Source organism: Anomaloglossus baeobatrachus, chromosome 8 (assembly GCF_048569485.1).
Source record: "Anomaloglossus baeobatrachus isolate aAnoBae1 chromosome 8, aAnoBae1.hap1, whole genome shotgun sequence".
In the NCBI taxonomy this organism is placed as follows: Eukaryota; Metazoa; Chordata; class Amphibia; order Anura; family Aromobatidae; genus Anomaloglossus; species Anomaloglossus baeobatrachus.
In genome coordinates, this window is record NC_134360.1 from 248,071,451 (window position 1) to 248,098,222 (window position 26,772).

At 43.1% G+C, this 26,772-nt stretch overlaps 1 protein-coding gene across 1 annotated transcript; it reads left to right on the top strand.

The window, feature by feature from the left end:
• Positions 1-336: 336 nt before the first annotated feature.
• Positions 337-26,238, top strand: LOC142249532 (cytochrome P450 4B1-like). Its single transcript, XM_075321199.1, has 12 exons — positions 337-571; positions 6,340-6,484; positions 7,690-7,734; positions 7,968-8,095; positions 8,233-8,357; positions 8,523-8,674; positions 11,730-11,836; positions 13,908-14,098; positions 18,199-18,332; positions 18,683-18,747; positions 20,167-20,249; positions 25,969-26,238. The coding sequence occupies exons 1-12, from the start codon at positions 353-355 to the stop codon at positions 26,144-26,146; spliced, it is 1,572 nt and encodes a 523-aa protein (XP_075177314.1). The 5' UTR covers positions 337-352; the 3' UTR covers positions 26,147-26,238.
• Positions 26,239-26,772: the final 534 nt, after the last annotated feature.

Sequence of the window (26,772 nt, forward strand, 5' to 3'; positions counted from 1 at the left end):
AAGCCCCTTGTTATATTCACTGTTTAAGCTATTTAAATAGTTCTTGTTTAATTAGCTTATTAGTAACAGAAGAAAGTTTTGTAAATTTTGCTAATAATCCAATATTGCAATACGGGGGGTTGAATAATTTTGAATGCAATTGTAAAACAAATTTTTTTTTTTTTCTTTTAGTGTATTTATTATATTTTTACTGCTTTCGTCCATTACATAATCTGGTTTCCTGGGTGCACTGATCACGGTCATGTCTGTTTCTGTGCCGGTGTTCACTCAAGCGATAGTCCCCTCCTCTATTCATTGCACTTTGGATTTCTGAGACTGCAGCTCCTCCTGTCACTAATATATATATTCCTGGATGTATGGCATAAAGCAGAATTCAGACATGGCTTCTTCCTCGCTGCCCTTGCTGTCCGCCCTGAGCCTCCCGGAGCTCCTGCACTGGGCAGCCTACCTGTGCGTCCTGTCCCTGGTCTACAAGGTCTCCAGTCTCTTCCTGAGAAAGCAGAAGCTGGAGCGAGCGTTCAGGGCTTTCCCGGGTCCTAAGCGTCACTGGCTGTATGGCAATGCCCATGTGGTAAGTGTTATTTTGGCTGATCCTGTTGATAGCGTTTATACGACTTTCTCACGTAAATTAGCATTTTGCTTTTTCACTGTTTTCAAAGTCTCTGCTTCTCATCAGTAAGTAGAAATATTCCGTATATATTCAGGTTCTACGATACTATAGGTTTTTGGTTTCTGGATTTTAAAGGGGTGGTTCACTACTCTGCAGTAGTGACCACATCTCTGTAAAACTGATAGGGAAGGCTTATTATAAATACCTTATGTTGCCAATTCAGCCTCTGAGAGGTGCTATCGAAGTCCACTCTTCCACATCTCATGACCCCCCCCCCCAAGGCTCCGTGACCTCTTGGATCCGGTGATCTCACATCAACTTCCAGTTGACCTGACATCACCGTGGCTGGACCCAGTCTTCCTGAGTGACTAGGCTGCGGGTGGAGTTTCACCACTTGTCACTGTGTCGCCCAGGGAATGGGGTACTCGGTCCCGGGCGGTGTATAACTGAGGAATGTCACTTTGGTGGCCGTTGCCCGGTTCCGTGCCCTGGGTGCTTTTTAATGGGGAGTATTTACCGGGGAGATTAAATTCATTTGTGTGACGCCACCTGCGGGTTGCGGTTAAGATGGTGGAACCGCCGATGCTGAGTTGATTATCTCTAGGGCTTGTGGTAACGGCAACTGCGGTGGTTGGCCCTCTGCAGGTATGACTGAGCCTGGGAGATGTATGATGGAGCCTTTCACCGTTAATAAGGGAGGCCACACCGTTGGTTGTAGTTAACAGTCTCTACTCACTCTTGACCCTTGGACGGCTGGTTCAGGTCCCTGTAGTTCCAGTGCCAGTTGATGACTCGGTTGATCTGTCCCTGGCACCCTCAGTGTGGTTGGGTCCCCGTAGCGTGGAGCGGTTTGGGGCCCGACTGTCCCTTTTTGTGGCAGTCTCCTTGTCCACACGGCGGGCAGTGTTGACCCTGTAGAGCTGGTCTGTGTCCCGAACCCTGATCCTTGCTTTACTACTAGTGCCCCCGGATCTGTGGGTCAGTGAGGTCTGTGAAGGTACCCTCACTGTGCAGGTATTTGCCAGTCCGTATGAAACTGTCGCCTCATCTAGGGCCCTGTGCCCCGTCGGTGCTCTGGTCCCAGCGGTAATCGGGTGTACCTGCCCTGGCAACCAGTCTCCTGTGCCTCCAGGTCACCGTTACACGACCCAGCTCTCAGGCACGTCTTTCCACTTTCACTCACTTCCACCAGGTTGTCTAGTCCCCTGGTCTGGCTCCGCTCTCTAGGTGGCCATCCCCTCTTGTCAGACTAGCCAATTACCCCTGGTGTGGACTGGAAACTGGGATTTTGGTGTGTCTAGGTGTTGCTGGCACTGGTGTTCCAGGTCCCTGGGGGTAGGCCCTGCATCCAGGTGAGGATTCAGTTCCTAGTAGTGCCCTGAGTGGCTGAGGGGCGCTACATCACAGCCTAGCTTCTCCCTGCTTGTGCACTAAGCAGTGTAGGAGAAAGCGCATGACATGCTGCACTGTGACGCTGGGCTGTGATGACCAGTGAAACACCACCCACAGCCCAGTCACTCGGGAAGACTGGGGCCGGTAGTGGTAATGTTAAGTCAACTGGAAGTTGACCTGACACCACCGGATCCTAGAGGTGAAGGACCCGGGGGTGGTCACGCAATAGGGAAGAGTGGACCGCGATAACGCTGCTTAAAAGCTGAATTGGCAACACAAGGTATTTACAAAAATCCTTCCCTATCAGGTTTACAGAGATGTGGTCACTACTGCAGAGTAGTGAACCACCTGTTTAATTGCCCAGTTTAATTAAGTGTGCCGTACTAATAATGAGTGCATCCCACGCTCTTCTTAAAAGTAAACCCAAAGAAAGAAGCCTCTGGTTCAACAAATGTATATTACAATTTCTTCAATGCTTTATGCCAAAATGTTTAAATCAGGTACTTCAAGTCAATAAAAAAATCCATACCATCAACGCGTTTCTGGCATCAAGTGCCTTTAATCATCTATTTGATGCCAGAAACGCGTTGGTTGATTTTTTTTTTTTTTAATAATGCTTTGCATAAATTTTAATTTACATTTATTGAGCTGAATCATTTTTTTCTCTGGATTTGCAAGGACGGTGATGAGGTGCTATCTACGGGGAGTTGACTATATTCACCTCTACATATTTCTTATTAGTGACCGATGGCTGTCAATCTTGTGTTGTGACTCTAATCAGACCCTAAAAAGCCTCAATATTAAGGCATGCTTGCCAAATTTCCCAGAAAAAAAGGAGGGGACCCCTGGTCTTTCTCGAATATCACCCAAAATCACCAGTTACAGAAGGTTTCTTGTGCCATAGAGCATCGGAGAGGCGGGAAAAAGGTGCGAAGCAGGTGGAGAAAGGCCACAGAGGGACGATGCTAAGAAAATGGGACATCCCTAAAACCATAATGGGTACCAACTGTATAAATTTAACAAACGTGTATTAAAACTATTTAAAGTAGGTGCAAAATCTGAATATTTAGAGGCAACAATAAGTAAAGGGGATCTCGGCATGTAATGATAGTTTTTTGGGGTGTGTGAAGTTTTGGAAAGAGGGGAAAGGGTGAGCACAGCAACATCATCCTACACCCCCATTTCTGTTACTACTTTTTTCAGATACTAGGAGCGTTCCTCAAGTTTTACCTCCGAGCCCTAAACCATAACGATAGATGTTTAGAGTTGGCCAATGTATGGTGGCAAGTATCCAAAATATCTGGTGTCAGGCGTGTAAACAAATCTTGCATGACTATGCAATTACCCGTTTTCTGGACTTGAGGATAAGCAGGAGGCCCATTAACTAGAGAGATTCACCTTTACCTTTCATGCCATAAATAAGTTGCTTGTTAAATGCAAATTGAAAAAAATGTGAGAGAGAAGCAGCCGGTGACCAAACTCCACGGATATTTATGCCCTTTGTGCCAGTTTTATCTACGGTCGCGGTTCCAGAGATCTTATCCTGCTGATAATGCAGCTGTTCTATATGGAGTGAACGTGCTATTTCTTTATGATTCCCATAGTTATATAGAACTTCATTTTTAATTTTTTTGGGGGGGGGCAAAAGCTAGCCATATACATTGAGTATGATCATTCTGTAACGTGGCGTAGGGCAGTATTCGTGGTTAAGGGCTGCTTATCTTGCACACTGGGACGCTATATAAAAGAGGGGGTCCAAAGACCCTCAATCCATCAGAGGGGTGCGCAAAATATGCAAACAAACTGGGAAGGGGGTAAAACAAAATCCAGCCATACGTGGCTACAAGGGGGAGAGTCCTGGATATCTGAGTCTTAGTCCAGCTGATTTGTGGCCCTTTGTGAGCTTCAGAACATCCAGCTAGTGCAAGATGTACAAGACGGCTTCCTCAGCACCCGAATTCATGTTCTGTAACAGTTCCTCAACCAGCTGTGTTTAGTCCCAGGTCTTCCTGGCTTCCATCCTCCGCACATACACAGCACCCTGGGCCACAAATACCATGGCTGGGTTGGCTGCTACCTCCAGCAGTCCTGTGGTCCGCACCTTTTCCGAGGGACCATGGAGACTCAAGTCAGTCTCCCCTCTGTCATTCTTCACATGGGCCTCCAGGCCTGGCGGTGTGTGACAGCCCTGGAATGGACACCTCTTGTCAAGGCTGCGCTGTTGTGGGCAATCCTCCAGTCCCTTGTCTTACTCTGGTGACCACCACCATAAGCCAACCTCGCAGCCTGTCCTCCTTCACAAATAGGGCCTACCCTCCAGGCTGTAAACTGGGAGCATGGCGGAGGGAGCTGGCATTAACATACACATTGTGCCAGGTGCTTCCCTTCAACAAGAAGCCATAGCCCCTTCCACGGTCATAGAGTATCACTACACTCCAGGTCAGGCCAATCCAAGCCTGCCATCATGTAGAAATAACAACGCACTTGTTTTATTAGTGCATTCAATAGATATTCAGTATTGAATGTATTTCTGGATCCATGCCCCCCCTGGGGAGTTTTATAATATATCCACACATGATACTTAATAAATTAATATTATTGTCATACAATGTTCATAAATTAATATTTGCTCAACGTATATAAGAGCAGTAAAAACAAATCCAGTGACTTACATATGACTTCTTATAGTTACTTTTCTCATTTGATCTTTCTGGCCAGACCGCCATGACAACTTCTACCAGTCACAATTGGCCACTGGACAATTTGGTAACATCGCCATGTGTGGCTTTTTACTTCTAGCAGATCCATTTTTCCACACTCTACACTAATTTCTCATCCATTGTACCACTGATGTTGTTACTACCTTATCCCATGGTACCCCATACAGTGTAATACCTCTTTTTTGTGCTATATATAATCATGTTTCTCTCAAACTGTACCAGTGCTCCTCTGTTAGTGCGTCACACTAATAGTGCCCTATTTATACCCCTACACTGAAGTATTGTCTCATTTGTGCTCCATGCACAGTGACCAACCCTTTATGCCTTTGCACACTAAACATGTCACCCAACCCCATACAATAGAAATGCCCCCTTTAGAGCTCTAAGAAAGTATTAATCTCCATCTTTGATCACCCTCATTTGAGCTCCTATAAAACAATAATGTCCCTGTTTGAGCCCCCACACAATGGTAATGTCCCCCTTTGTACCTCCACACAGTAGCAGTACTCTTTTGTGCATATTTTTAGAAGTTTCTTGTTCCATTAAACAAAACCCCTAATTCTAACCATGCTATAATCCTACGATAAGTGGTTGGGGCCTCTTCCTGTCTTGTTGTGCAGGGCCACTGACATCCTTAGTTTTGTGACCTCTCGTAGGCTGGAGACACAGACCAAGATTAGGTGGACATTTTGGGTTTTTGAGACTCAGGCAATGGTTCCTAAGAAGACAATATACCCTGGCTTTGTAACAGTAGTGTTTCTCTATGGTAAAAATTTACAAGTGGTTCTTGAAGAACCGGTGCCATTTTAAAGGGGGAAGAATGCTTAATTCCCTAGTTTCTCAACATGCATTATAGGATCTGAGACTTGAGCATAACAGCATAAGTGGATCCTCCAGTGGGCCCAATCTCTGAAACAAAATGGTCTTCAAAGCTCCACCAGACGCCAACCACGATTTGAATATAAACCTACAGCTTCCCATAAAGGGAGGGTCTCAATGAGAACAGCAAAAACCAAAAAGATCCCAGTGGTCAAAACACACCAGTGGACAAGATGAGAGGAAGACCACTGGTAAAAGAAGAGACCAGAAACAAGTGAAAGTGAAGTTCTTAGTGAAATACAAAATCCATTTTAATAAAGTGTACGTGACATAAGGACAGACAGTAGTGACGAATAAGATCTAAAAATCGCCAGACACAAAATTACACAAACACCACCAGCAGGTGTAATGGGGCTGCTAGACACAAAGGGGTTAATGTTAGAAACCAAATTGCCAAAAGGGTAGGGAGATCATGTAATAGATAATAAACTAATTTTGGTCACCTGTGTGTGTCTCCCTGTATAAACGCCAAAGTAACATGTCACTAAATAAGCATATAATAGAAATTACCTTGAGACATGTTAGAGCGTGCTAGCAGACTGGCTGATGGCGGTGGGCGAGGCCTCGACGCACGTTTCACCGGGTGGGGCTTCTTCAGTTGAATGGAGATTCATAAATTGCACACTATGATGCTCTTCAGCTTGAAACCACATTGAACTCAGTAGTCCAATTGGATTTTCCACTATCAATACTGGTCGAACCATCAAATGTTTTAGCTAATATTTTTCTTTTTCACAGTTCAAGCGAGATGGGAAGGATATGGACATAGTGAAGGGTTATTCAAAACAATTTGACTATGCCTTCCCCATGTGGCTTGGAAATTTCTTTGCCTCCGTCATTGTCTATCATCCAGACTATGTAAAGGCCATTCTGTCCAGACAAGGTGAGGAACCTTGCTGTTTTATACATATATTTTTTCTGTCTGCATGTATTCATTTTTGTATTTTTCTTGTTGCATTTATTATTTTTAAAATTAAATATAATGTACATAATATTTTTCCCACCAGATCTTTCAACGTCTCATCATTGTCTGTGGAACATTATTTTCCACAAATAGTACCACTCAAAGTCAAGGGAAGTGTCTAGAATTGTAACTCAGACCTGATAAAGGCTAAGCTAATATATTAGACATGGCGCTGTTTTTCCTGATAACAAAACTACTTGTCACAAGGAATTTTTCTACAAACTTCGCTGACTGTCATGTCGGCATTGGACTCTGTTCAGATTGCAGATTTGGACACTCCGCCTGATGGTTTCTCTGGTGTCTAGGCTCAAGAAAGACAGACTCGGACAGCATCGACCTGCTGTATACTGATTCATAGGCAGGCTAACAAACGTTAATCTCTACTAGTCTGCTTGCTCCTTTATTTATATGTTGTGGGTAGACCTATCATATCTGCTCCCCTCCTATTTATGCTGGTTGAATCCTTCTACACATGCCAGCTATAGTTTATTCTATGTTGGTCTGTGAGGTGTGGTGTCCCAGACTCTATCTGGTGAAAGTTGTGCTTTTGGCTTGCAGTGGTTGTTTTGTACTTCCTTCCTGCTCTAGTTTTCCTCCTGAATCTCTTATTGTCTTATCCTGTGTGTGCGTGCTGTGTGACACAGTTTTTCTTTTCCCTTTTATGTCTTTTTGTGTGGTTTCAACATACTCCTGTCCCATTCCTCCCTGGGGGTAGGAGGAATTAGATCAGGACTGGTCTGGAGCAGGGACAGGAAAGAGACTCAGGCCTCTCCACCATTAGGAGTATCCCTGAGGTTAGGGATAGCATAAGATCTTCTAGCTTGAGGCACAGATTAGGAGCCCTGGTTCCCCGCTATCCCAAAGTCATTGTGAGACTACTTTACATTTTTTTGTTACTTTTTATTATTAACGTTCTCTGCATAGTTCAAACTGAACACTTTGTTATGCTAATCAGAGTTTTAAACCTTTTCATGTTCAATTATATATAGTGATGGGCGATTAGTAACTATTCGTGTTCAAATAATGTATGTTGGGATTTGTTACGAATAATCCAAACACGAATAGTTACTATTCGCCCACCACTAATTATATATCCTAAACGAACATCCTATTTTTATTTATAGATTCAAAGGACAACTTTGCCTATTTCTTCTTAACGCCATGGATCGGTACGTAACATGACCTGCCCCATAATAACATAGATTTTAAGAAACTCCATAAAGAATCACGTATATGTGAATGATAATATTCTCTATTTCTGGATCTTTTTAAGCTTTACATTTTAAGTCAATTTTTTATGCAATTATTCTTCATGCTCCTCGCTCCGGTAATGGTAAGACCTACTGTAGATAGGACACAGTATTTGTTCCTTACTTTGGTCTTCTGTTTTGATGTCATTCAGGGAAAGGTTTGCTGGTGTTGTCGGGGCAGAAGTGGTTCCAGCACCGGAAGCTGTTGACCCCGGGATTCCATTACGATGTTCTGAAGCCGTATGTCAGAGTGACGTCCGACAGTGTTAACGTCATGCTGGTAAGGAGAAACGTCCACATCCAGGAACCTTCTCAGTCACCCAAAAACTGGTCTAACGTAAAATAGTAACTAGAAGACAAAGGAGAACATCCACCTATGTTTCGTTATTATGATGGTTAATGCTAAATGTTCTTTAGGACAAATGGGAGAAACTGGCCCCAAATAAGAAACCGGTGGAGCTTTTCCATCACGTCAGTCTCATGACCTTGGACACCATCATGAAATGCGCCTTCAGTTACGAGAGCAACTGCCAGAATAACAGGTCGGTGGATGCCAACAATATATAGATGTGCACAATGCAGAAGCAAATCATATAGCTGCTATGGAGTCCCGGGTCTCAGGGAACCTACACTCCACCACAGAAGATACATTGTGTAGTGTGCTATGTAAAACTTGGTTTACCAATTTTTGGGGGGGTTTTTTGCAGTGAAAATGACTACATCAAAGCTGTGTATGAGCTCTCCTACCTGGTGGATTACCGATTCCGCTGCTTTCCATATCATAGTGACTTTATTTTCAACATGAGCCCACATGGATTCCGCTTCCGGAGAGCTCTGAAAACCGCACATGAACACACAGGTCAGAATGATTCAAAAATAATTCACAAAAATTTCAAAGAAAAAAATAATAAATAAGTAATTTTTTTTTTAGATGTACATTTTATATGGAAATGTTCAATTTTTTTTTATACTTTTATACAAGTCATGATCCAATGGATGAGATCATTGATATATTTTACACACATGTGGCGCCCCTGGGCTTCATGCACCACAGGGTATTACACCACTTTTCAAGGGTAATATCTATCCCGGGTTAGGAGGGGGTTAACCTGCCGGTGCCTTCACAAAACACACACATACAACAGTAAGGTGCTTACTCACAGTGGATTGAACTAGGGCAGATAGGGGAGTTAGCCATCACAAAGCATGGGACTATCCCAGTCGCTAGGACAACCATTGGTAGAAGTAGGCGCAACCAACACACTTACAGCAGAACCTCCCCGGGCACAGCTTGGGATAACACCTAGCACTGACAACAGGCATTAGTGTTTCTCTCTCTTCGTGGGCCTGTGGCTTCGAGCAGGAGGCTCGTCCCGGGTTCTGGACAGCAACCGAGGGACACTTCACTAAAAGACTGTCACGGGCACTGGCGGTAATGGCCAACTATCCGGGATCAGATGAAGCCCATCGTTGCAGAGATCAGTACTCTGAAGCAGCGCCTGAACTACCTGTGAGTAAAAGACCTGGAACCGCAGCCCCTGTCTTTGACTCTCCTTTACCGGTGCCCAGCGCTGCGGCGCCAACGGGGACTACCACCACCCTCGCCATCCTCCCACACCCGCTCTGCCTGTGGGGAGTGATACCATCCCAGCTGCACCCGATATCTGCCCCAGTGAGAGATCCTGCAGCAGCGGCCCATCCCTGGCCACGTACCACAGGTGGCGTCACGATCCTTTAAAAGACTTTCCCAACCTCCAACTACCACCCCATCCTCCCTACCACCCTCCAAACCTCCTTCCTGTTTGCCTCGGGGTAACAGAATCGGGCCAGGCCACCCCGTGACATCGAAGAGGATCTGCACCGCCAGCCCGGCAACGAGTAGGTTAAAACACCTGCCCCGTGGGGCGCTACACACACACTATAACGGACCAGCCTGGATACAGTGGTGTACCTACCACATAATATACTTACTACTATATCTTTCAATGACAAACATCCGGAAGGAAGGTAAATGCGCTGTGTTTCTTTCTTTCTCTCCCTACCACTTTCTTTCTTTCTCTCTTTCTTTCTTTCTTTCTTTCTTTTTCTTTCTTTCTCTCTCTTTCTTTCTTTCTCTCCCTATCACTTTCTTTCTTTCTCTCCCTATCACTTTCTTTCCTTCTTTCTCTCCCTATCACTTTCTTTCTTTCTTTCTCTTTCTTTCTCTTTCTTTCTCTTTTTCTCTTTCTTTCTTTTTCTTTCTTTCTCTCTTTCTTTCTTTCTTTCTCTCCCTATCACTTTCTTTCTTTCTTTCTCTCCCTATCACTTTCTTTCTTTTTCTTTCTTTCTCTCTTTCTCTTTCTTTCTCTCCCTATCACTTTCTTTCTTTCTCTCCCTATCACTTTCTTTCTTTCTCTCCCTATCACTTTCTTTCCTTCTTTCTCTCCCTATCACTTTCTTTCTTTCTCTTTCTTTCTTTCTCTTTCTTTCTCTTTCTTTCTTTCTTTTTCTTTCTTTCTCTCTCTTTCATTCTTTCTTTCTTTCTCTCCCTATCACTTTCTTTCTTTCTCTCCCTATCACTTTCTTTCTTTCTCTCCCTATCACTTTCTTTCCTTCTTTCTCTCCCTATCACTTTCTTTCTTTCTTTCTCTTTCTTTCTCTTTCTTTCTCTTTCTTTCTCTTTCTTTCTCTTTCTTTCTTTTTCTTTCTTTCTCTCTCTTTCTTTCTCTCCCTATCACTTTCTTTCTTTCTTTCTCTCCCTATCACTTTCTTTCTTTTTCTTTCTTTCTCTCTTTCTCTTTCTTTCTTTCTCTCCCTATCACTTTCTTTCTTTCTCTCCCTATCACTTACTTTCTTTCTTTCTCTCCCTATCACTTTCTTTCTTTCTTTCTCTCTCTTTCTTTCTCTTTCTTTCTTTCTTTTTCTTTCTTTCTCTTTCTTTCTTTTTCTTTCTCTCCCTATCACTTTCTTTCTTTCTCTCCCTATCACTTACTTTCTTTCTTTCTCTCCCTATCACTTTCTTTCTTTCTCTCTCTTTCTTTCTTTCTCTCTTTCTTTCTTTCTCTCCCTATCACTTTCTTTCTTTCTTTCTCTTTCTTTCTTTCTCTTTCTTTCTCTTTCTTTTTCTTTCTTTCTCTCTTTCTTTCTTTCTTTCTTTCTTTCTTTCTTTCTTTCTCTCCCTATCACTTTCTTTCTTTCTTTCTCTCCCTATCACTTTCTTTCTTTTTCTTTCTTTCTCTCTCTTTCTTTCTTTCTTTCTTTCTTTCTTTCTTTCTTTCTCTCCCTATCACTTTCTTTCTTTCTTTCTCTCCCTATCACTTTCTTTCTTTTTCTTTCTTTCTCTCTTTCTTTCTTTCTCTCCCTATCACTTTCTTTCTTTCTCTCCCTATCACTTACTTTCTTTCTTTTCCTCTTTCTCCCTATATGTCTACCTCTATTTCTGATTTATCAATCAAAGAAGCCGGAGACATCTGCTCTTGTTGAACACTTTATTCTCATATATGAGGAGACAGCTCTAAATCACCTTCAAGGACAAATAGGTGAGAGGGTCTGACTCTTCCAGAATTTCATCTACTTTTATAGTAATACAGTCAAAGAAAGGAAAAACCTTCAAAAAGTCACACATCGCATATGTCTGATACTTTCCCAGACTAGTAGATAAGGAATTTGTTTTCCCCCACTTTGCTTAGCTTTGCATAAATCCCTTTAGACTTCTATATATTCAGAGAAGAGAAACATACATAAATCAGTAAATATAATAATGAATGCAGACAATTATAATTATTTAGAATATTCAGTTATTAAAAACTAATATGAGGCTACATTTTTCATAACACCAGGTGAATAAGGTAATAATTACACTATAGAGGAGAACCGTGTAACTAGTTTGGCGTCCATGATGGCAGCACTAAATTGCTTTTTCTGGTTTCACATAGAGAGAGTAATCAAACAGAGGCAGAAATCACTAAAACAGGAGACAGAGGTTGAGAAGATCAAGCAGAAGAGACATTTGGATTTTCTGGACATTCTTTTATGTGCCAAGGTACTGAAACACTCCAGGTATAATTTACCATTTATTGAAGGAAAAAAGTCTATAGGGTGCCGAGGTAGCCATCACATGCAGGCTCTACTGCCTTAAAGGGAATCTCTCAGCAGGTTGTTGCTACCTGATGTGAGAGCAGCATGATGTAGGCAAAGAGACCCTGAATCCAGTGATATATCACTTAGATTATTGGGTGCATCCGTTCTGATACAATTAGAGCTTTTAGAATTACCAATGCAGCAGAGCTGAGAGAGCTGCCACTACACACACCCGGCTCTCTATGTATGTTTCTATAGACAGTCAGCAGGAGGCATGCCAGACTAGCTGACCTCTAGCTGACCTTGTCCTGCAATGATAATCTTCTGAAGCTTAAATAACCATTGCAGGTAAGCAACAGCACACAATGTGATAACTGACACATCGCTGAAATCGCTGTGTTAACGCCAGCTCATGCTGTCTACAGATTACATAGCAAAAACCTGCTGGCAGATTCCCTTTAACAGGATCTAAAGACCTCTCTGCCACATTAGAAATTATTAGTATTATAAATGACACTTAGTAGATGGGGCCAAATTTTTTTTCAGGTCCCAGATCTCATTTGTCAGAATCTCCCTTGACAGAACCTGTCAGAAAATGTTACTTCTTTGTGAAAGATAAGCCAATTGATAATTTAATGACCCCAGATCAGTGCTCCAGCAGCGAGAAATCATATTTTTAAAAGTGCATTGATGATGCACTTACAGCTTCTCAGCTTCATGCTGTATTCCCTATCTAGCACCGATCTCCTATGGTTGTTTGCTTCAGTACACGGCCATTGACTTGAGAGTCAACCTGGGGAGGGTGCTGCTAGATAGGAAATACAGCGTGAAGATGAGAAGCTGTAAGTGCATCACCATGCTGTCAATGCATTTTTATACACAAGTAGAAAGACACATAAAGGGATCAAATAGTTTATTTTTTAAAGGGCTACTGTCACGGTCATCTCCCCACTGTTTTGAGACTAGTGACAGCCTTAGAAGTGGAGCTCCCATCTACATCTAGACTCCTCACTAATGAGACGCCAAAGGTTTCCTTTCTTTTGGCGTCTCATGAGTTAATGTCAGTTTTGTTGCCAGCTGCTCTGAGCAGGTCAGGTCAGGTTAGCTGTTGCTGCTTTGGGCCCACGCCTATATAGGTTATATACTGGAGCTTTCCCAGCTGGCCCTTCTGCAGATAGAATAATTTCTACTCCGGCCATCCTGGTGGAAGGAGCTGCTGAGAGATTCTCCATCCACCTGCTACTTTATAATCTGTTACAGTGAAGTTTGGTGTTTGTATCCTTCTGTTTATTCCCCCGTCTGTCTTTCCTTTCCCTCCACGTTTATTATTATAGTGGCGAGTCTAGTGTTCTCGTTGGCCTACTCCCTAGACAGGGTGAGTTTAGGGCAAACTGAGAGACCCAGGTATCCTGCTCGTCGACAGGTTGAAAAGACCTGTACAGGAACACTAGGGAGCTCAGGAGTCAGCGTGAGGTGAGTGCAGGAGGTGCCCCCTCACCCCTCTCCCTAGCGGCAGGGACCTCCATTGTATTGTGACCCTCGTGTTTCCCCCCTTTTTTGTTTGCTGTTTTTGGTAGTGCGTCAGACGCCCGTTGGTCTGATCAAGTGTGTCACGCATCCTATACGGACATATTCTACTCCATGCGTGACAGCTACTGTATACAGTCATAAAAATGGTTGTGGACAAGGGGTTAAAGATTCTTACAGGTTCCCTTTATTAGTAAAATATAAGCTAAAAAGAAATCAGGTGTGGCACTTGGAGTCTGAGACGATGCAACAGCCTTTGTCTATGCAGTACGACAGAAAATAACTGGCACATGGTGGGTGGGGGCACAGATGTTACATTGGTGATCAGAGTTTCCAGTTTCAGAGACAACCCCTAGTATTTTCTCACTAAAAAGTAAAAATGGACTGCCATCCCAGACACAACCCATGTATAAGAGTTTCTGGAAAAAAAATTATTGCAGGACGACCCCATGTTCTCCACATATCCAAATATTCTAGTAATAGAAATGTGTGCCTGTCTTTATTAGGATGAAAATGGTCAGGGTCTATCTGATGAAGACCTGCGGGCAGAGGTGGACACCTTCATGTTTGAAGGACACGACACAACGGCCAGTGGTGTCTCCTGGACATTATACTGTATGGCCAAATACCCTGAACACCAGGAGAAATGCCGGCAAGAGATTAGAGAGGTCCTGGGAGATCGAACCACAGTCGACTGGTAATATAGAATACCAACCTATAAATTGTTTTCTTTATGTAATAATCAAGCGCATGGTAGTGTTGCAAAAAAAGCATTGAGGCACTGAACCTCAATGCTTTTTTTGCAACACTACCATGGGCTTGATGATTAGTGCGCGAAGGGAACATGTAGAAGACAATGTCCATAACTGTCAAAAAGGGAAAAATAGGACAAAGATATGATCCAAATGATGGCCCAACCAATTGTAGAGATAAGGTACATGTTACGTCACCATCGGAGTCCGCTCCAGTGACTTCTGCTCCGATCGCCAGGCGACGCCGTGTTCCTGCCGTGGTTGGTGCTGGTGATGGGAGAGGAGTCGATGCCAGAGGCACCGGTGGGCGCAAGCTCCGATCATCGACTGGGCTGGGTTATCTTGGGATCTGCAGTACCACTGGCTGACTGTGGGTGGCGGGTGTCTTCCAGCTGAAGTTGCCAGCGTTCAGCTACAGCCAATGGGAAGACACCACACCCTTCTTAGTTTCCCTCCTGTCTGCTGACCTCTGCCAGAGATAGTTCTGATTTCCTGGCTCCTGATCCGCCCTATTCTGTTTTGTGATTCCTGTGTGCTGACTTCTGCGTGTTTCCTGACTACCCTTCTGCCTGCTGTTTTTGTACCTCGCTGCCCGATCCGGATTTGACCTCTGCTACGTTTTCTGATTACGTCCTTGTCTGCCGATTCTGTCCCTGTTCTGCTATTCCTGGTTTGACCCTGCCTGATGACTACTCTCATCGGACTGCAGCCTTCCACAGGTAGTGATCTCCAGGGCCCTGTGTAATTCCAAATCCCTGTATAGGGGATAAAGGGTTTCAGGGTTCTGGGGGTCCTGCTGGGTGAGGGGCTTCCCTCTAGCCTGTCCATTACAGCCTGTCTGAGTCTGTTGATCCAGGCAGGCGTTACAGTACGAAGTCCATTGCATTTCTCTACAGCTAGAAGCGATGGTTTTAGACTCCTAATAATGCCCACCATTGTGGCTTGTACAATACTTTGTACCCTAACCCAGTATTAATGCCAACTTTGTGCAAAGTAATAATGGACCCTAAAAGTAAATTATTTGGGCATTTCTAATATGTGGGGAAAAAAGAGTTATTACTGTGTGGGTGCAGAAATACTTTACTTTTGTTTACCAAAAAAATTCTCCCATTCTGCCACCAAAGTAACACCAGCCTCCTCACTCACCTGATAGTGAACTGTTACTTCTGATAACTAGCAGTGCTTTGTTTTTACCCCCAAAATAAAAAATAAATATACTTAACTAGCCTTAGCTTTGTGCAACCACACACAGTGCCAGCCTCCAGAAATGGCAGCCAGAAACAGTTATTCATTGTCACAAGGAGATGTTTGGAGGCATTAACAACTGTCATGGCGGTGTCAGGATCTGTGGAAACTTCAGATTCTGGCGTTCTGCCTGCTAACTTCTCTGAGGTCTGTGGGAGACGCGGATGTCGACCCACAGCCTTAGGCAGGCTAGCAAGAGTTAATCTCTGCTCTGCTGCTTGTTAGTCTCTTTGATCACATGCTGTGGGGGAGACAGTCACATTTGCTCCCCTCTTATATATGCTGGCTGGACTATTCCATTAATGCCAGCTATAGCTTACCTATACTGGTCTGGTGAGGTGTTGTGATCCAGACTTACTGGTGGTTGATGTGCATTAATGCTGTCAGCAGTTGTGGTGTGAACCCTTGTTGTCTTTTTGTTGCTGCCTTCCTGCTCTTGCTTTTCTGCTTAGTTTTGTACTATTTGTTCCTGTGAGTTTGCAATATGTCTGAGTTTTGGTTTTCCCATTTGCCTTAACCTGTGTTACCATCACAGTCCTGTCCCTTCCTTCCCCGAGGGAGTGGGGTGTAACAGATTATATTTGGTCAGGAGAATAGCCAGGGCATGGGACTCAGTCATCTCCACCATTAGGTTTCACCCGGATGTTAGGGATAGCCTAGAGAGTCCCCTAGCGTGAGGGGCAGCATAGGAGCCCTCTGTCCCTCGCTATTCTGCAGTCACATCCTCGCTCAGCACTAGCACATTATTCTGGCCAATAGTAAGAATAATGTGTGAGAGAGAATGTTTTAAGGCATTTTTTTTTACTTTCTGCTCAGTCAAAAGTTTACATTTACATACACTAAAAGTACTATGCCTTTAAACAATATGGGACAGCCCATATAATGATGTCATGTATTTGGAAGCTTGTGATAGGTTTATTGGCAACATCTGAGTTAATTAGAGACACACCTGTGGATGAATTTTAATGAACACATGAAACACACTGCTTATTTGTGTAGCATCATGGGAAAGTCAAAAGAAATCAGCCAAGATTTCAGGAAGAGAATTGTGGACTTACACAAATCTGGTTCATCCTTGGGTACAATTTCCAGATACCTGAAGGTGCCTCGTTCATCTGTACAAACCATTATATTCAAGTACAAACAAGATGGGAATGTCCAGCCATCATACCGCTCAGAAAGGAGATGGATCCTGTGTACCAGAGATGAACATGTATTAGCCAGGCATGTGCATATCAACCCAAGAACAAAAGCAAAAGACCTTGTGAAGATGCTGGCGGAAGCTGGTAAGATTGTGTCATTATCCACAGTGAAATGAGCACTGTATCTACATAGGCTGGAAGGCCACTCTGCCAGGAGGAAGCCATTACTCCAAAAGAAACATAAAAAAGACAGATTAATGTTTGCAAATGCACACAGGAACAAAGTTCTTAATTTTTGGAGACCTCCTATGGTCTGACGAAGCTAAAATTGAACTGTTTGGCCATAATGACCATCATTACGTTTACAGGAAAAAGGGAGAAGCTTTGATACCTAAGAACACGATCCCAACTGTGATACAGGGGGGCAGCATCATGTTGTGGGGTTGTTTTGTTGCAGGAGGGACTGGTGCACTTCACAAAATAGATGGCATCATGAGGAAAGAAGATTATGTGGCAATACTGAAGCAACATCACAAGACATCAGCCAGGAACTTAAAGCTTGAGGTGAAATTGGTCTTCCAAATGGACAAGGACCCAAAGTTACTGCCAAACTGGTTACAAAGTGGCTAAAGGATAACAAAGTCAATGTTTTGGAGTGGCCATCACAAAGCCCTGATCTCAATCCTATTGAAATCTATGGGTAAAGCTGAAAAGGTCAGTGCGAGCGGCGACCTACAAACATGGCTCAGCTACACCAGATCTGTCAGGAGGAATCAGTCCAAATTCCACCAACTATTGTGAGAAGCTTGTGCAAAGATATCTAAAACATTTCATCCAAGTCACACAGTGTAAGGGCGATGTCACCAAATACTAATGCATGGAGGAAACCTTTCACTTTGCAGTAAGTAATAAAAATGCCTGAAAACATTCTCTCGCTCTGTCATTATTCTGGCATTTGGTAAATAGAAATACTTTTCATTCCTAATTTACCTAAAACGGGAAAGGTTTTATTCTGATTTCATGTCAGATAGTGAGGAAAAACCTGCAGATGTGTCTTTATAAAGAGGGGAGGAAAAAACCTGCAGATGTATCTTTATAAAGAGGGGAGGGAAAAACCTGCAGATGTGTCTGTATAGAAAGTGGAGGGAAAAACCTGCAGATGTGTCTTTTTATAGAATGGAGGGAAAAATCTGCAGATGTGTCTTTTTAGGGAGTGGAGGGAAAAACCTGTAGATGTGTCTATTTAGAGAACGGAGGGAAAAACATGCGGATATGACTTTTTAGATAGGTGATGGAAACTTCTGGTTTCAATTGTATATACACTGTTAAGCTCCGGTGAGTTACACTGCTTGCAGAAAAAAGTGATCTAGCCTGGAAAACCCCTTTGAATGAAACTATATGAAATATCCGGTTAAAGTTATTTTAGGAGTTTAGCTTAGCAGTTAATAAATTTAGTTTTTATTGTGTTTTTAACTTTTTTTTTTAAGGAAACATCTCTAGGAAATGTTGATGATCACAGGTTTTACAAGCATTATTTCTGTAACAGGTTTTTCTCCCATTAAAGTCAGTGAGAAGCTCCTCATGGGCGTCACCCTTTTTTATATCAGAGTAGACATTGTAATATTATTTATTGTATTACTACTGTTTTATGTTTCCAGGGAGGACCTGAGTAAGCTGTCGTACACCACCATGTGTATAAAGGAGAGTATGCGGCTCTACCCTCCTGTACCGGGAGTCGCTCGGGAGCTGAAAGAACCAATCACATTCTTCGATGGTCGGAGTCTGCCCAAAGGTCAGGCATATTTTTATTTAATCAAAATGATAAAAACATAAAAAAAATACAAATAAAATTGAAACCTGCTTTTCATATTAGGACAGATTGTCCCACTACGGACAACCACTTCAATATGCGAACTAATGCAAAATCAAGCTTATTGCCGTGGGTCCTACACCTGCAGCAAATTATCCCTGATTGTACTATAATATGTATGAAACTTTTGTTAAAAGTCTACATAATTCAATCATTTTTAAGAATAGTAATTTTGATATTGAAGAAACAATAGGTTTTACTGTTACAATGTTTTATGGTCATATGTTATAGAAATGTATTATAAATTCCTCCTTTATATTTTGATATAACAGGTACCAATGTATTTCTGAGTATGTTTTGCATGAACAGATCTCCCAGTATGTGGGATAACCCTGAAGTAAGTGAAGGCTACAGAGGTATTAGTTCTACAGAATCATTTTAATTGTATGTGTATGTCATGTATCACGAAGTATGTACTGACTGGTCAGAGGCTCCTAGGCTGGGCCTCAGACTTGAGACCCTGCGCTGTCCCTTATCTCAGAGGTAGGCTTGATGGTAGACAGGTCCGAGCCCCCAGCATGGCCCTGACTCCTGTCCGAGCCCTGATCTTACTCCCCTCTCCCTCACCCACGGGGTGGGCAGGAAAACCCCATTACAAAGCCCCACAAAACAACACAGACAAGGGAGAACGGAGACGCATACACAGTGCACCCAAAACACACAGGAGACACAATATGTGTACAAGGGAGCAAAGAAAAAGGACATGAAGTAATGCACAACAGGGGAATGTCCACACCACTCAATATCGCAACAAAGATCACCATAAACAGGTTCAACAAATAAGACCGGTATCGCTTCGAGCAAAAGCTGAAGCTATAATCGGCACTTAGTAGTGAGATCCAGGATTTAATATAAGAAGTAGATGACTTTGATTGGCAACTGGCAACCTAAGCTCTTAGCAAAGTTCCCCAGGTAAGCAGGAATTAACTCCTGCAGGACTGAGGAACAGAGCACATGAAACAGCCAACATCCAGCTCTGGCTGAACAACTAGGAGACATCAGGCGGCCTGTCAGGCTCTGCAGTGTGAGCAGAGCCCGACACTGTCATGACACCTAATAAGTCTGGATCTGAACAACGCATGACATCATGGTAGTTGAAAGTTAAATGGACTGTTCGAATAACTCAGCACAACTAATATAACAAGTGGTTTCTCCAAATTCAGCACAAAATACTACTACTGAATTATTCATCCATTCCATGACAAGCATCTTTAATATTTAATGGAGCCCTTCTGGCTGTTATAACCAAATGAGATGAATAGCCAGACACCGATTTTTGGCAGCGTTCCTGAGGAATTTCCAAGTGGGCAATGGCCTCCAGTTCACAAATACTTTTGGTCTGTCAAAAGAGTAGTTGAAAAAGTTAAGAGAAAAGATATAAAAAATACAAAAGAGAGTTACAAAAGGGATGCTTGAAGATGGCAAACACATTGAATGCGTCACATTTGCAGCAGGTTATAACAGCCAAAAGGGTTGAAGGCCGGTAATAATGGAGTTACATAATTGTTGTCATTAAAATTGTCTATTTGCATTGAATTTGGAGAAACCACTTGTTATATCAGTTGTGTTGAGCTGTCTAAATTGTTAATTTTGATTGGCTAATTACAAATAGTAGAAAGTTTGCAAATTTTGCTAATAAATCTAATTTGCAATGGGGTTTGAATAATTGTGTTGGCAAATGTATAGATCATGAATGAACACTATTATTTTGTGTTATGAAGTAATTCTTTATATGTCGTCTATTTTGTAATTTTAGGCTTTTGATCCACTGAGATTTTCCCCTGAGAATTCATCAAACAGACATTCACATGCGTATGTTCCATTCTCAGCTGGACCAAGGTAAGACATCTTGAAGATTTAGTTAATGACTTCTACATTGGCATTCAACTTGGGATGGCGCGGTGACTCATGTAAGGTTTAACTTCGAAAGACGTTTACTCAATATAAAGCACAGATCTTAGTAGTTATACTTCAGATTTGAAAACAGAATTTGGTGGTTATACATCACAGTTGAGGCACAGAGCTTGGTGGTTATACATCACATTTGAGGCACACAGCTTGGTGGTTACACATTACATTTGAGGCACAGAGCTTGGTGGTTATACATCACATTTGAGGCACACAGCTTGGTGGTTACACATCACATTTGAAGCACACATCTTGGTGGTTACTTACATTTGAGGCACACATCTTGGTGGTTACACATTACATTTGAGGCACACATCTTGGTGGTTACACATCATATTTGAAGCACGCATCTTGGTGGTTACACATCACATTTGAAGCACACATCTTGGTGGTTACACATCATATTTGAAGCACACATCTTGGTGGTTACACATCACATTTGAGGCACACATCTTGGTGGTTACACATCACATTTGAAGCACACATCTTGGTGGTTACACATAATATTTGAGGCACACAGCTTGGTGGTTACACATCACATTTGAGGCACACAGCTTGGTGGTTACACATTACATTTGAGGCACACAGCTTGGTGGTTACACATCACATTTGAAGCACACATCTTGGTGGTTACACATCATATTTGAGGCACACAGCTTGGTGGTTACACATCACATTTGAGGCACACAGCTTGGTGGTTACACATTACATTTGAGGCACACAGATTGGTGGTTACACATTACATTTGAGGCACACAGCTTGGTGGTTACACATCACATTTGAAGCACACATCTTGGTGGTTACACATCACATTTGAAGCACACATCTTGGTGGTTACACATCACATTTGAGGCACACAGCTTGGTGTTTACAGATCACATTTGAAGCACACATCTTGGTGGTTACACATCACATTTGAAGCACACATCTTGGTGGTTACACATCACATTTGAGGCACACAGCTTGGTGGTTACACATCACATTTGAGGCACACAGCTTGGTGGTTACACATCACAATTGAAGCACACAGCTTGGTGGTTACACATCACAATTGAAGCACACAGCTTGGTGGTTACACATCACATTTGAGGCACACAGCTTGGTGGTTACACATTACATTTGAGGCACACATCTTGGTGGTTACACATTACATTTGAGGCACACAGCTTGGTGGTTACACATCACATTTGAAGCACACATCTTGGTGGTTACACATCATATTTGAGGCGCACAGCTTGGTGGTTACACATCACATTTGAGGCGCACAGCTTGGTGGTTACACATCACATTTGAGGCACACAGCTTGGTGGTTACACATTACATTTGAGGCACACAGCTTGGTGCTTACACATCACATTTGAAGCACACATCTTGGTGGTTACACATCACATTTGAGGCACACAGCTTGGTGGTTACACATCACATTTGAGGCACACAGCTTGGTGGTTACACATTACATTTGAGGCACACAGCTTGGTTGTTAAACATCACATTTGAAGCACACAGCTTGGTGGTTACACATCACATTTGAAGCACACAGCTTGGTGGTTACACATTACATTTGAGGCGCACAGCTTGGTGGTTACACATTACATTTGAGGCACACAGCTTGGTGGTTACACATCACATTTGAGGCACACAGCTTGGTGGTTACACATCACATTTGAGGCACACAGCTTGGTGGTTACACATCACATTTGAGGCACACAGCTTGGTGGTTACACATCACATTTGAGGCACACATCTTGGTGGTTACACATCACATTTGAGGCACACAGCTTGGTGGTTACACATCACATTTGAGGCACACAGCTTGGTGGTTACACATTACATTTGAGGCACACAGCTTGGTGCTTACACATCACATTTGAAGCACACATCTTGGTGGTTACACATCACATTTGAGGCACACAGCTTGGTGGTTACACATCACATTTGAGGCACACAGCTTGGTGGTTACACATTACATTTGAGGCACACAGCTTGGTTGTTAAACATCACATTTGAAGCACACAGCTTGGTGGTTACACATCACATTTGAAGCACACAGCTTGGTGGTTACACATTACATTTGAGGCGCACAGCTTGGTGGTTACACATTACATTTGAGGCACACAGCTTGGTGGTTACACATCACATTTGAGGCACACAGCTTGGTGGTTACACATCACATTTGAGGCACACATCTTGGTGGTTACACATCACATTTGAGGCACACAGCTTGGTGGTTACACATCACATTTGAGGCACACAGCTTGGTGGTTACACATCACATTTGAAGCACACAGCTTGGTGGTTAGACATTAGAGTTCGGCACAGAGCTTGGCAGTTACACATCACAGTTGAGGCACACAGCTTGGTGGTTACACATTACATTTGAGGCACACAGCTTGGTGGTTACACATCACATTTGAGGCACACGGCTTGGTGGTTACACATTACATTTGAGGCACACAGCTTGGTGGTTACACATCACATTTGAGGCCCACAGCTTGGTGGTTACACATCACATTTGAGGCACACAGCTTGGTGGTTACACATCACATTTGAGGCCCACAGCTTGGTGGTTACACATCACATTTGAGGCACACAGCTTGGTGGTTACACATCACATTTGAAGCACACAGCTTGGTGGTTACACATCACATTTGAGGCCCACAGCTTGGTGGTTACACATCACATTTGAGGCACACAGATTGGTGGTTACAGATCACATTTGAAGCACACAGCTTGGTGGTTAGACATTAGAGTTCGGCACAGAGCTTGGTAGTTACACATCACAGTTGAGGCACACAGCTTGGCAGTTATGTATCATATTTAAGGCAAAGAGCTTGGGGATTACATATTAGAGTTAAGATGACACAGACCTTTACTTTTACAGATTAGCGTTGAGGCACAAAGCTTGGCAATTAAATATCATATTTAAGGCACAGTGCTTATGAAATATACATCATATCAAAGACACAAAGCTTGGTGGTTACACATTGGCGCTGAGGCACAGAGCTTAGAGGTTACACAACATATTTGAGGCAAAGAGATTGGTAATTACACATCATATTTAAGGCAAAGAGCTTAGTGGTTATACTTTAGAGTTGAGATGACACAAACCTTGACTTTTACACAGAGTTGAAGCACAAAGCTATGCAATTAACGATCATATTTAAGGCACAGTGCTTATCAACTATAAATAATATCAAAGACACAAAGCTTGGTGGTTGCACAGAGCTGAGGCACATAGCTTAGAGATTACACATAAGTGTTGTGAATGTCAGTTATGCTTTTGCTGCTGTGAGGCTCCCTCTTGTGGCCAGGAATGGTTTAGACAGAGACCAGGTGTGCTGAAGCAATGGGCGTTTCCATTGCTAACTCTCTGCCTATTTAAACCTTAGTCTGCTAGCTGTCTGAGCCGGATGTCATTTGTTCTTTGTTCACCAGCCTTCTCATCCTGCTCCAGACCATATCTATCCCAGATAAGTGCTTGGTTCTTTCTTATGTTGTTTTGTTCTTTTTGCTCTTATCTGAGTTTGTCATTTACTGTGGTTATTGTCAGTTTATTTGCAAGCAGGAATCTTCCCTCTCAGTTGCTTAGCTGGGAAGCTCCCTGCAGCTGTGTTTGGAGTATTGCTCCTATAAGTCCATGTGTTTGTTGCTTCTTGAATTTGTATGGTTTCTGCTTTCTGTTCATTGGTAAGACAAGAGCGCCTGGTATAGGACGGAGTTCAGATCCAGCGATCTGAGGGCTTTTTGTACTATCAGGTATTTGGATTTTTGTAGGGTTTTTCTCTGGCCACCATCAGCCCCTTTCCTATCCTGTCCTATTTAGTCAATGGGGCCTCACCTTTGCTAATCCTATCATATATCTGTGTATTGTGTATTCATTCCTATATCACCGCAGTCTTTGAATGTGGGGGGCTTGCTATACCTTTGCGGTCTATTTCTGAGGCAGAGAGTTATTCATCTTTCCTTCCTTTAGGATAGCTAGTTCTCCGGCTGGGTTCGCAGTGCATAGGATGTTAGTTCACCCCTTGGCTACTTCTAGTGTTGATGGTTAGTAAGGGGATGGCGGCCAGATTAGTTGCCAATGCTCGTCACTTTTTTGCCAATGATTTATGGTGATCTTCCATGGTTCCGGATCATAACACATTACAGTAGATTTGAGGCAATGCAATTGGCAGTTGAAAAGGTTGAATCACAGAGTTTTGCGGTTACACAACAGATTTGAGGCACAGAGATTGGCAGTTGCAAATTACAGTTGAGGCACAGAGCTTGACAGTTATGTATCATATTTAAGGCAAAGAGCTTGGTGGTTATACTTTAGAGCGGAGACAACACAGACCTTGCCTTTTACACAGAGTTGAGGCACAAAGCTTGCCAATTACAGATCATATCTAAGGCACAGAGCTTATCAATTATACATCACATCAGAGGCACAAAGCTTGGTGGTAGCACATCAGAATTGAGGCACAAAGCTTAACGGTTACACAACAGATTTGAGGCAAAGAGATTGGCAGCTATACATCAAAGTTGTGGCTTGGATTTTGGTGGTTACCAGCTATAGAACGAATTGTCTTTAAGCACAGTTATAAATGTAATACACAACAGGCAGTGGCAGGGCTTGGCAAGCCTCAGGTAAACCAGGATAGCCCAGCATGGACCCTCCACGGTCTAAACTATACCCTTGATGTAGGGTCACATCTATGAATAGAGTATCCATTCCAGTAGTTTAGAGCTGTTTCCATCATTAGGGGCAGGACTTAGGGGTACTTTACACGTTGCGACATCGCTACTGCGATATCGTCTGGGTCAAATCGAAAGTGACGCACATCCGGCGCCAGTAACGATGTCGCAACGTGTAAAGCCTAGATGCGCCGATAAACGATCGCAAAAGCGTCTAAAATCGTCGATCTGTGTAGCGTCGGTCATTTCCATAATGTCGGGACGACCACTGTTACAATGTTGTTCCTCGTTCCTGCGGCATCACACATCGCTGTGTGTGAAGCCGCAGGAGCGAGGAACATCTCCTTTCCTGCCTCCACCGGCAATGCGGAAGGAAGGAGGTGGGCGGGATGTTTACGTCCCGCTCATCTCCGCCCCTTCGCTTCTATTGGCTGCCTGCCATGTGACGTCGCTGTGACGCCGCACGACCCTCCCCTTTAGGAAGGAGGCGGGTCGCCGGCCAGAGCAACGTCACAGGGCAGGTAAGTGCGTGTGAAGCTGCCGTAGCGATAATGTTCACTACGGCAGCTATCACCCCACATCGCATGTGCGACGGGGGCGGGTGCCATCGCGCTCGGCATCGCTAGCATCGGCTAGTGATGTCGCAGCGTGCAAAGTACTCCTTAGTGATGATCCCAGTGTTGGTATCCACCCTATGAACCTTATGAATAGGGCATTAATGTAATTTGCTCCTTTTAATGTACCAAATGGCAATTCGGCCTACATGTTGCCTCATCCGCAATTGAATTTGTGTGTGTGTTGAAGGAAGGAGGGTGTTCATATATAAAAACTGTAGATTTGCCATCAGCTGCAGTCACTTGCCACCACCAAAGTTTTTATTTCCAGTATTTTTATATATAACCAGTACATTATACAACATAAAAAAGTAAAAATTATCAATTAAGACCAAAACCTTCATATTCTCTCTCCCCAGGAACTGCATCGGGCAGAACTTTGCTATGAATGAGATGAAAGTCGCCATCGCGCTGACGTTACCGAGATTCCAACTGAGTCTAGACCCCGACAATGAGCCAAAGAAGATCCCTCAACTCGTCCTACGTTCTCTGAACGGCATTCACCTGAACTTGAAGAAAATAGAAAAAGCTTGTTAAAACCTGAAGACTTGACCCTTCGTGCCTCTGTCGTGACTTTACTGTTCATGTTGTACTGCTGCTATGTGCCGTATAAATACATATTGTAAAATAAAAATAATAATTATGCATTTGTCAGTTTGTGAAGGATGTTGTGTGATGCCCCCTAGAGGAAAGAAAATGCAATAGCAGAATAAACCAGGAATGCATTCTTGTTATGTGATAGCCTTGAGGTTTCATCGGCTATCTTGAGGCAAGGGCGTAATATGTAATGGGTGCACTGATATTACTGTAGATTTTCTGTGAGAATTTGCATATGAAACATCGACTGCGTATTTTAACACCCGTCATATAGACAATATTGTAGGAAATTTCATCTGCTCGCACCCATGATGCGGACTTTTAAATCTTCAGCGTGCCAGTTTTCACTTTGGATTTTCACAGCAAACGTTATCACTTTCAATGTAAAGAGGTGAAATTCAAAGAAATATATTTGCAAGTTTTTCATGCAGATTTTGTTGTGGTTTTGGAACTGAAAAGTTTCCCCCGTGGCAGCTACACAACCATATCTGACTCAGGCTGTAGGTTCCGTTTGGCCTTGAGTCTTTCGGCATTGCCAAAATGGCCAAATGACCTAGCACACTGGA

Excerpts from the sequence above, each read along its gene's own strand:
- LOC142249532 (XM_075321199.1), top strand. The coding sequence starts at position 353 with ATGTATGGCATAAAGCAGAATTCAGACATGGCTTCTTCCTCGCTGCCC. Across the intron at positions 8,675-11,729 it reads AACCGCACATGAACACACAG|AGAGAGTAATCAAACAGAGG; the intron begins GTCAGAATGATT and ends GGTTTCACATAG. Across the intron at positions 20,250-25,968 it reads CCATTCTCAGCTGGACCAAG|GAACTGCATCGGGCAGAACT; the intron begins GTAAGACATCTT and ends CTCTCTCCCCAG.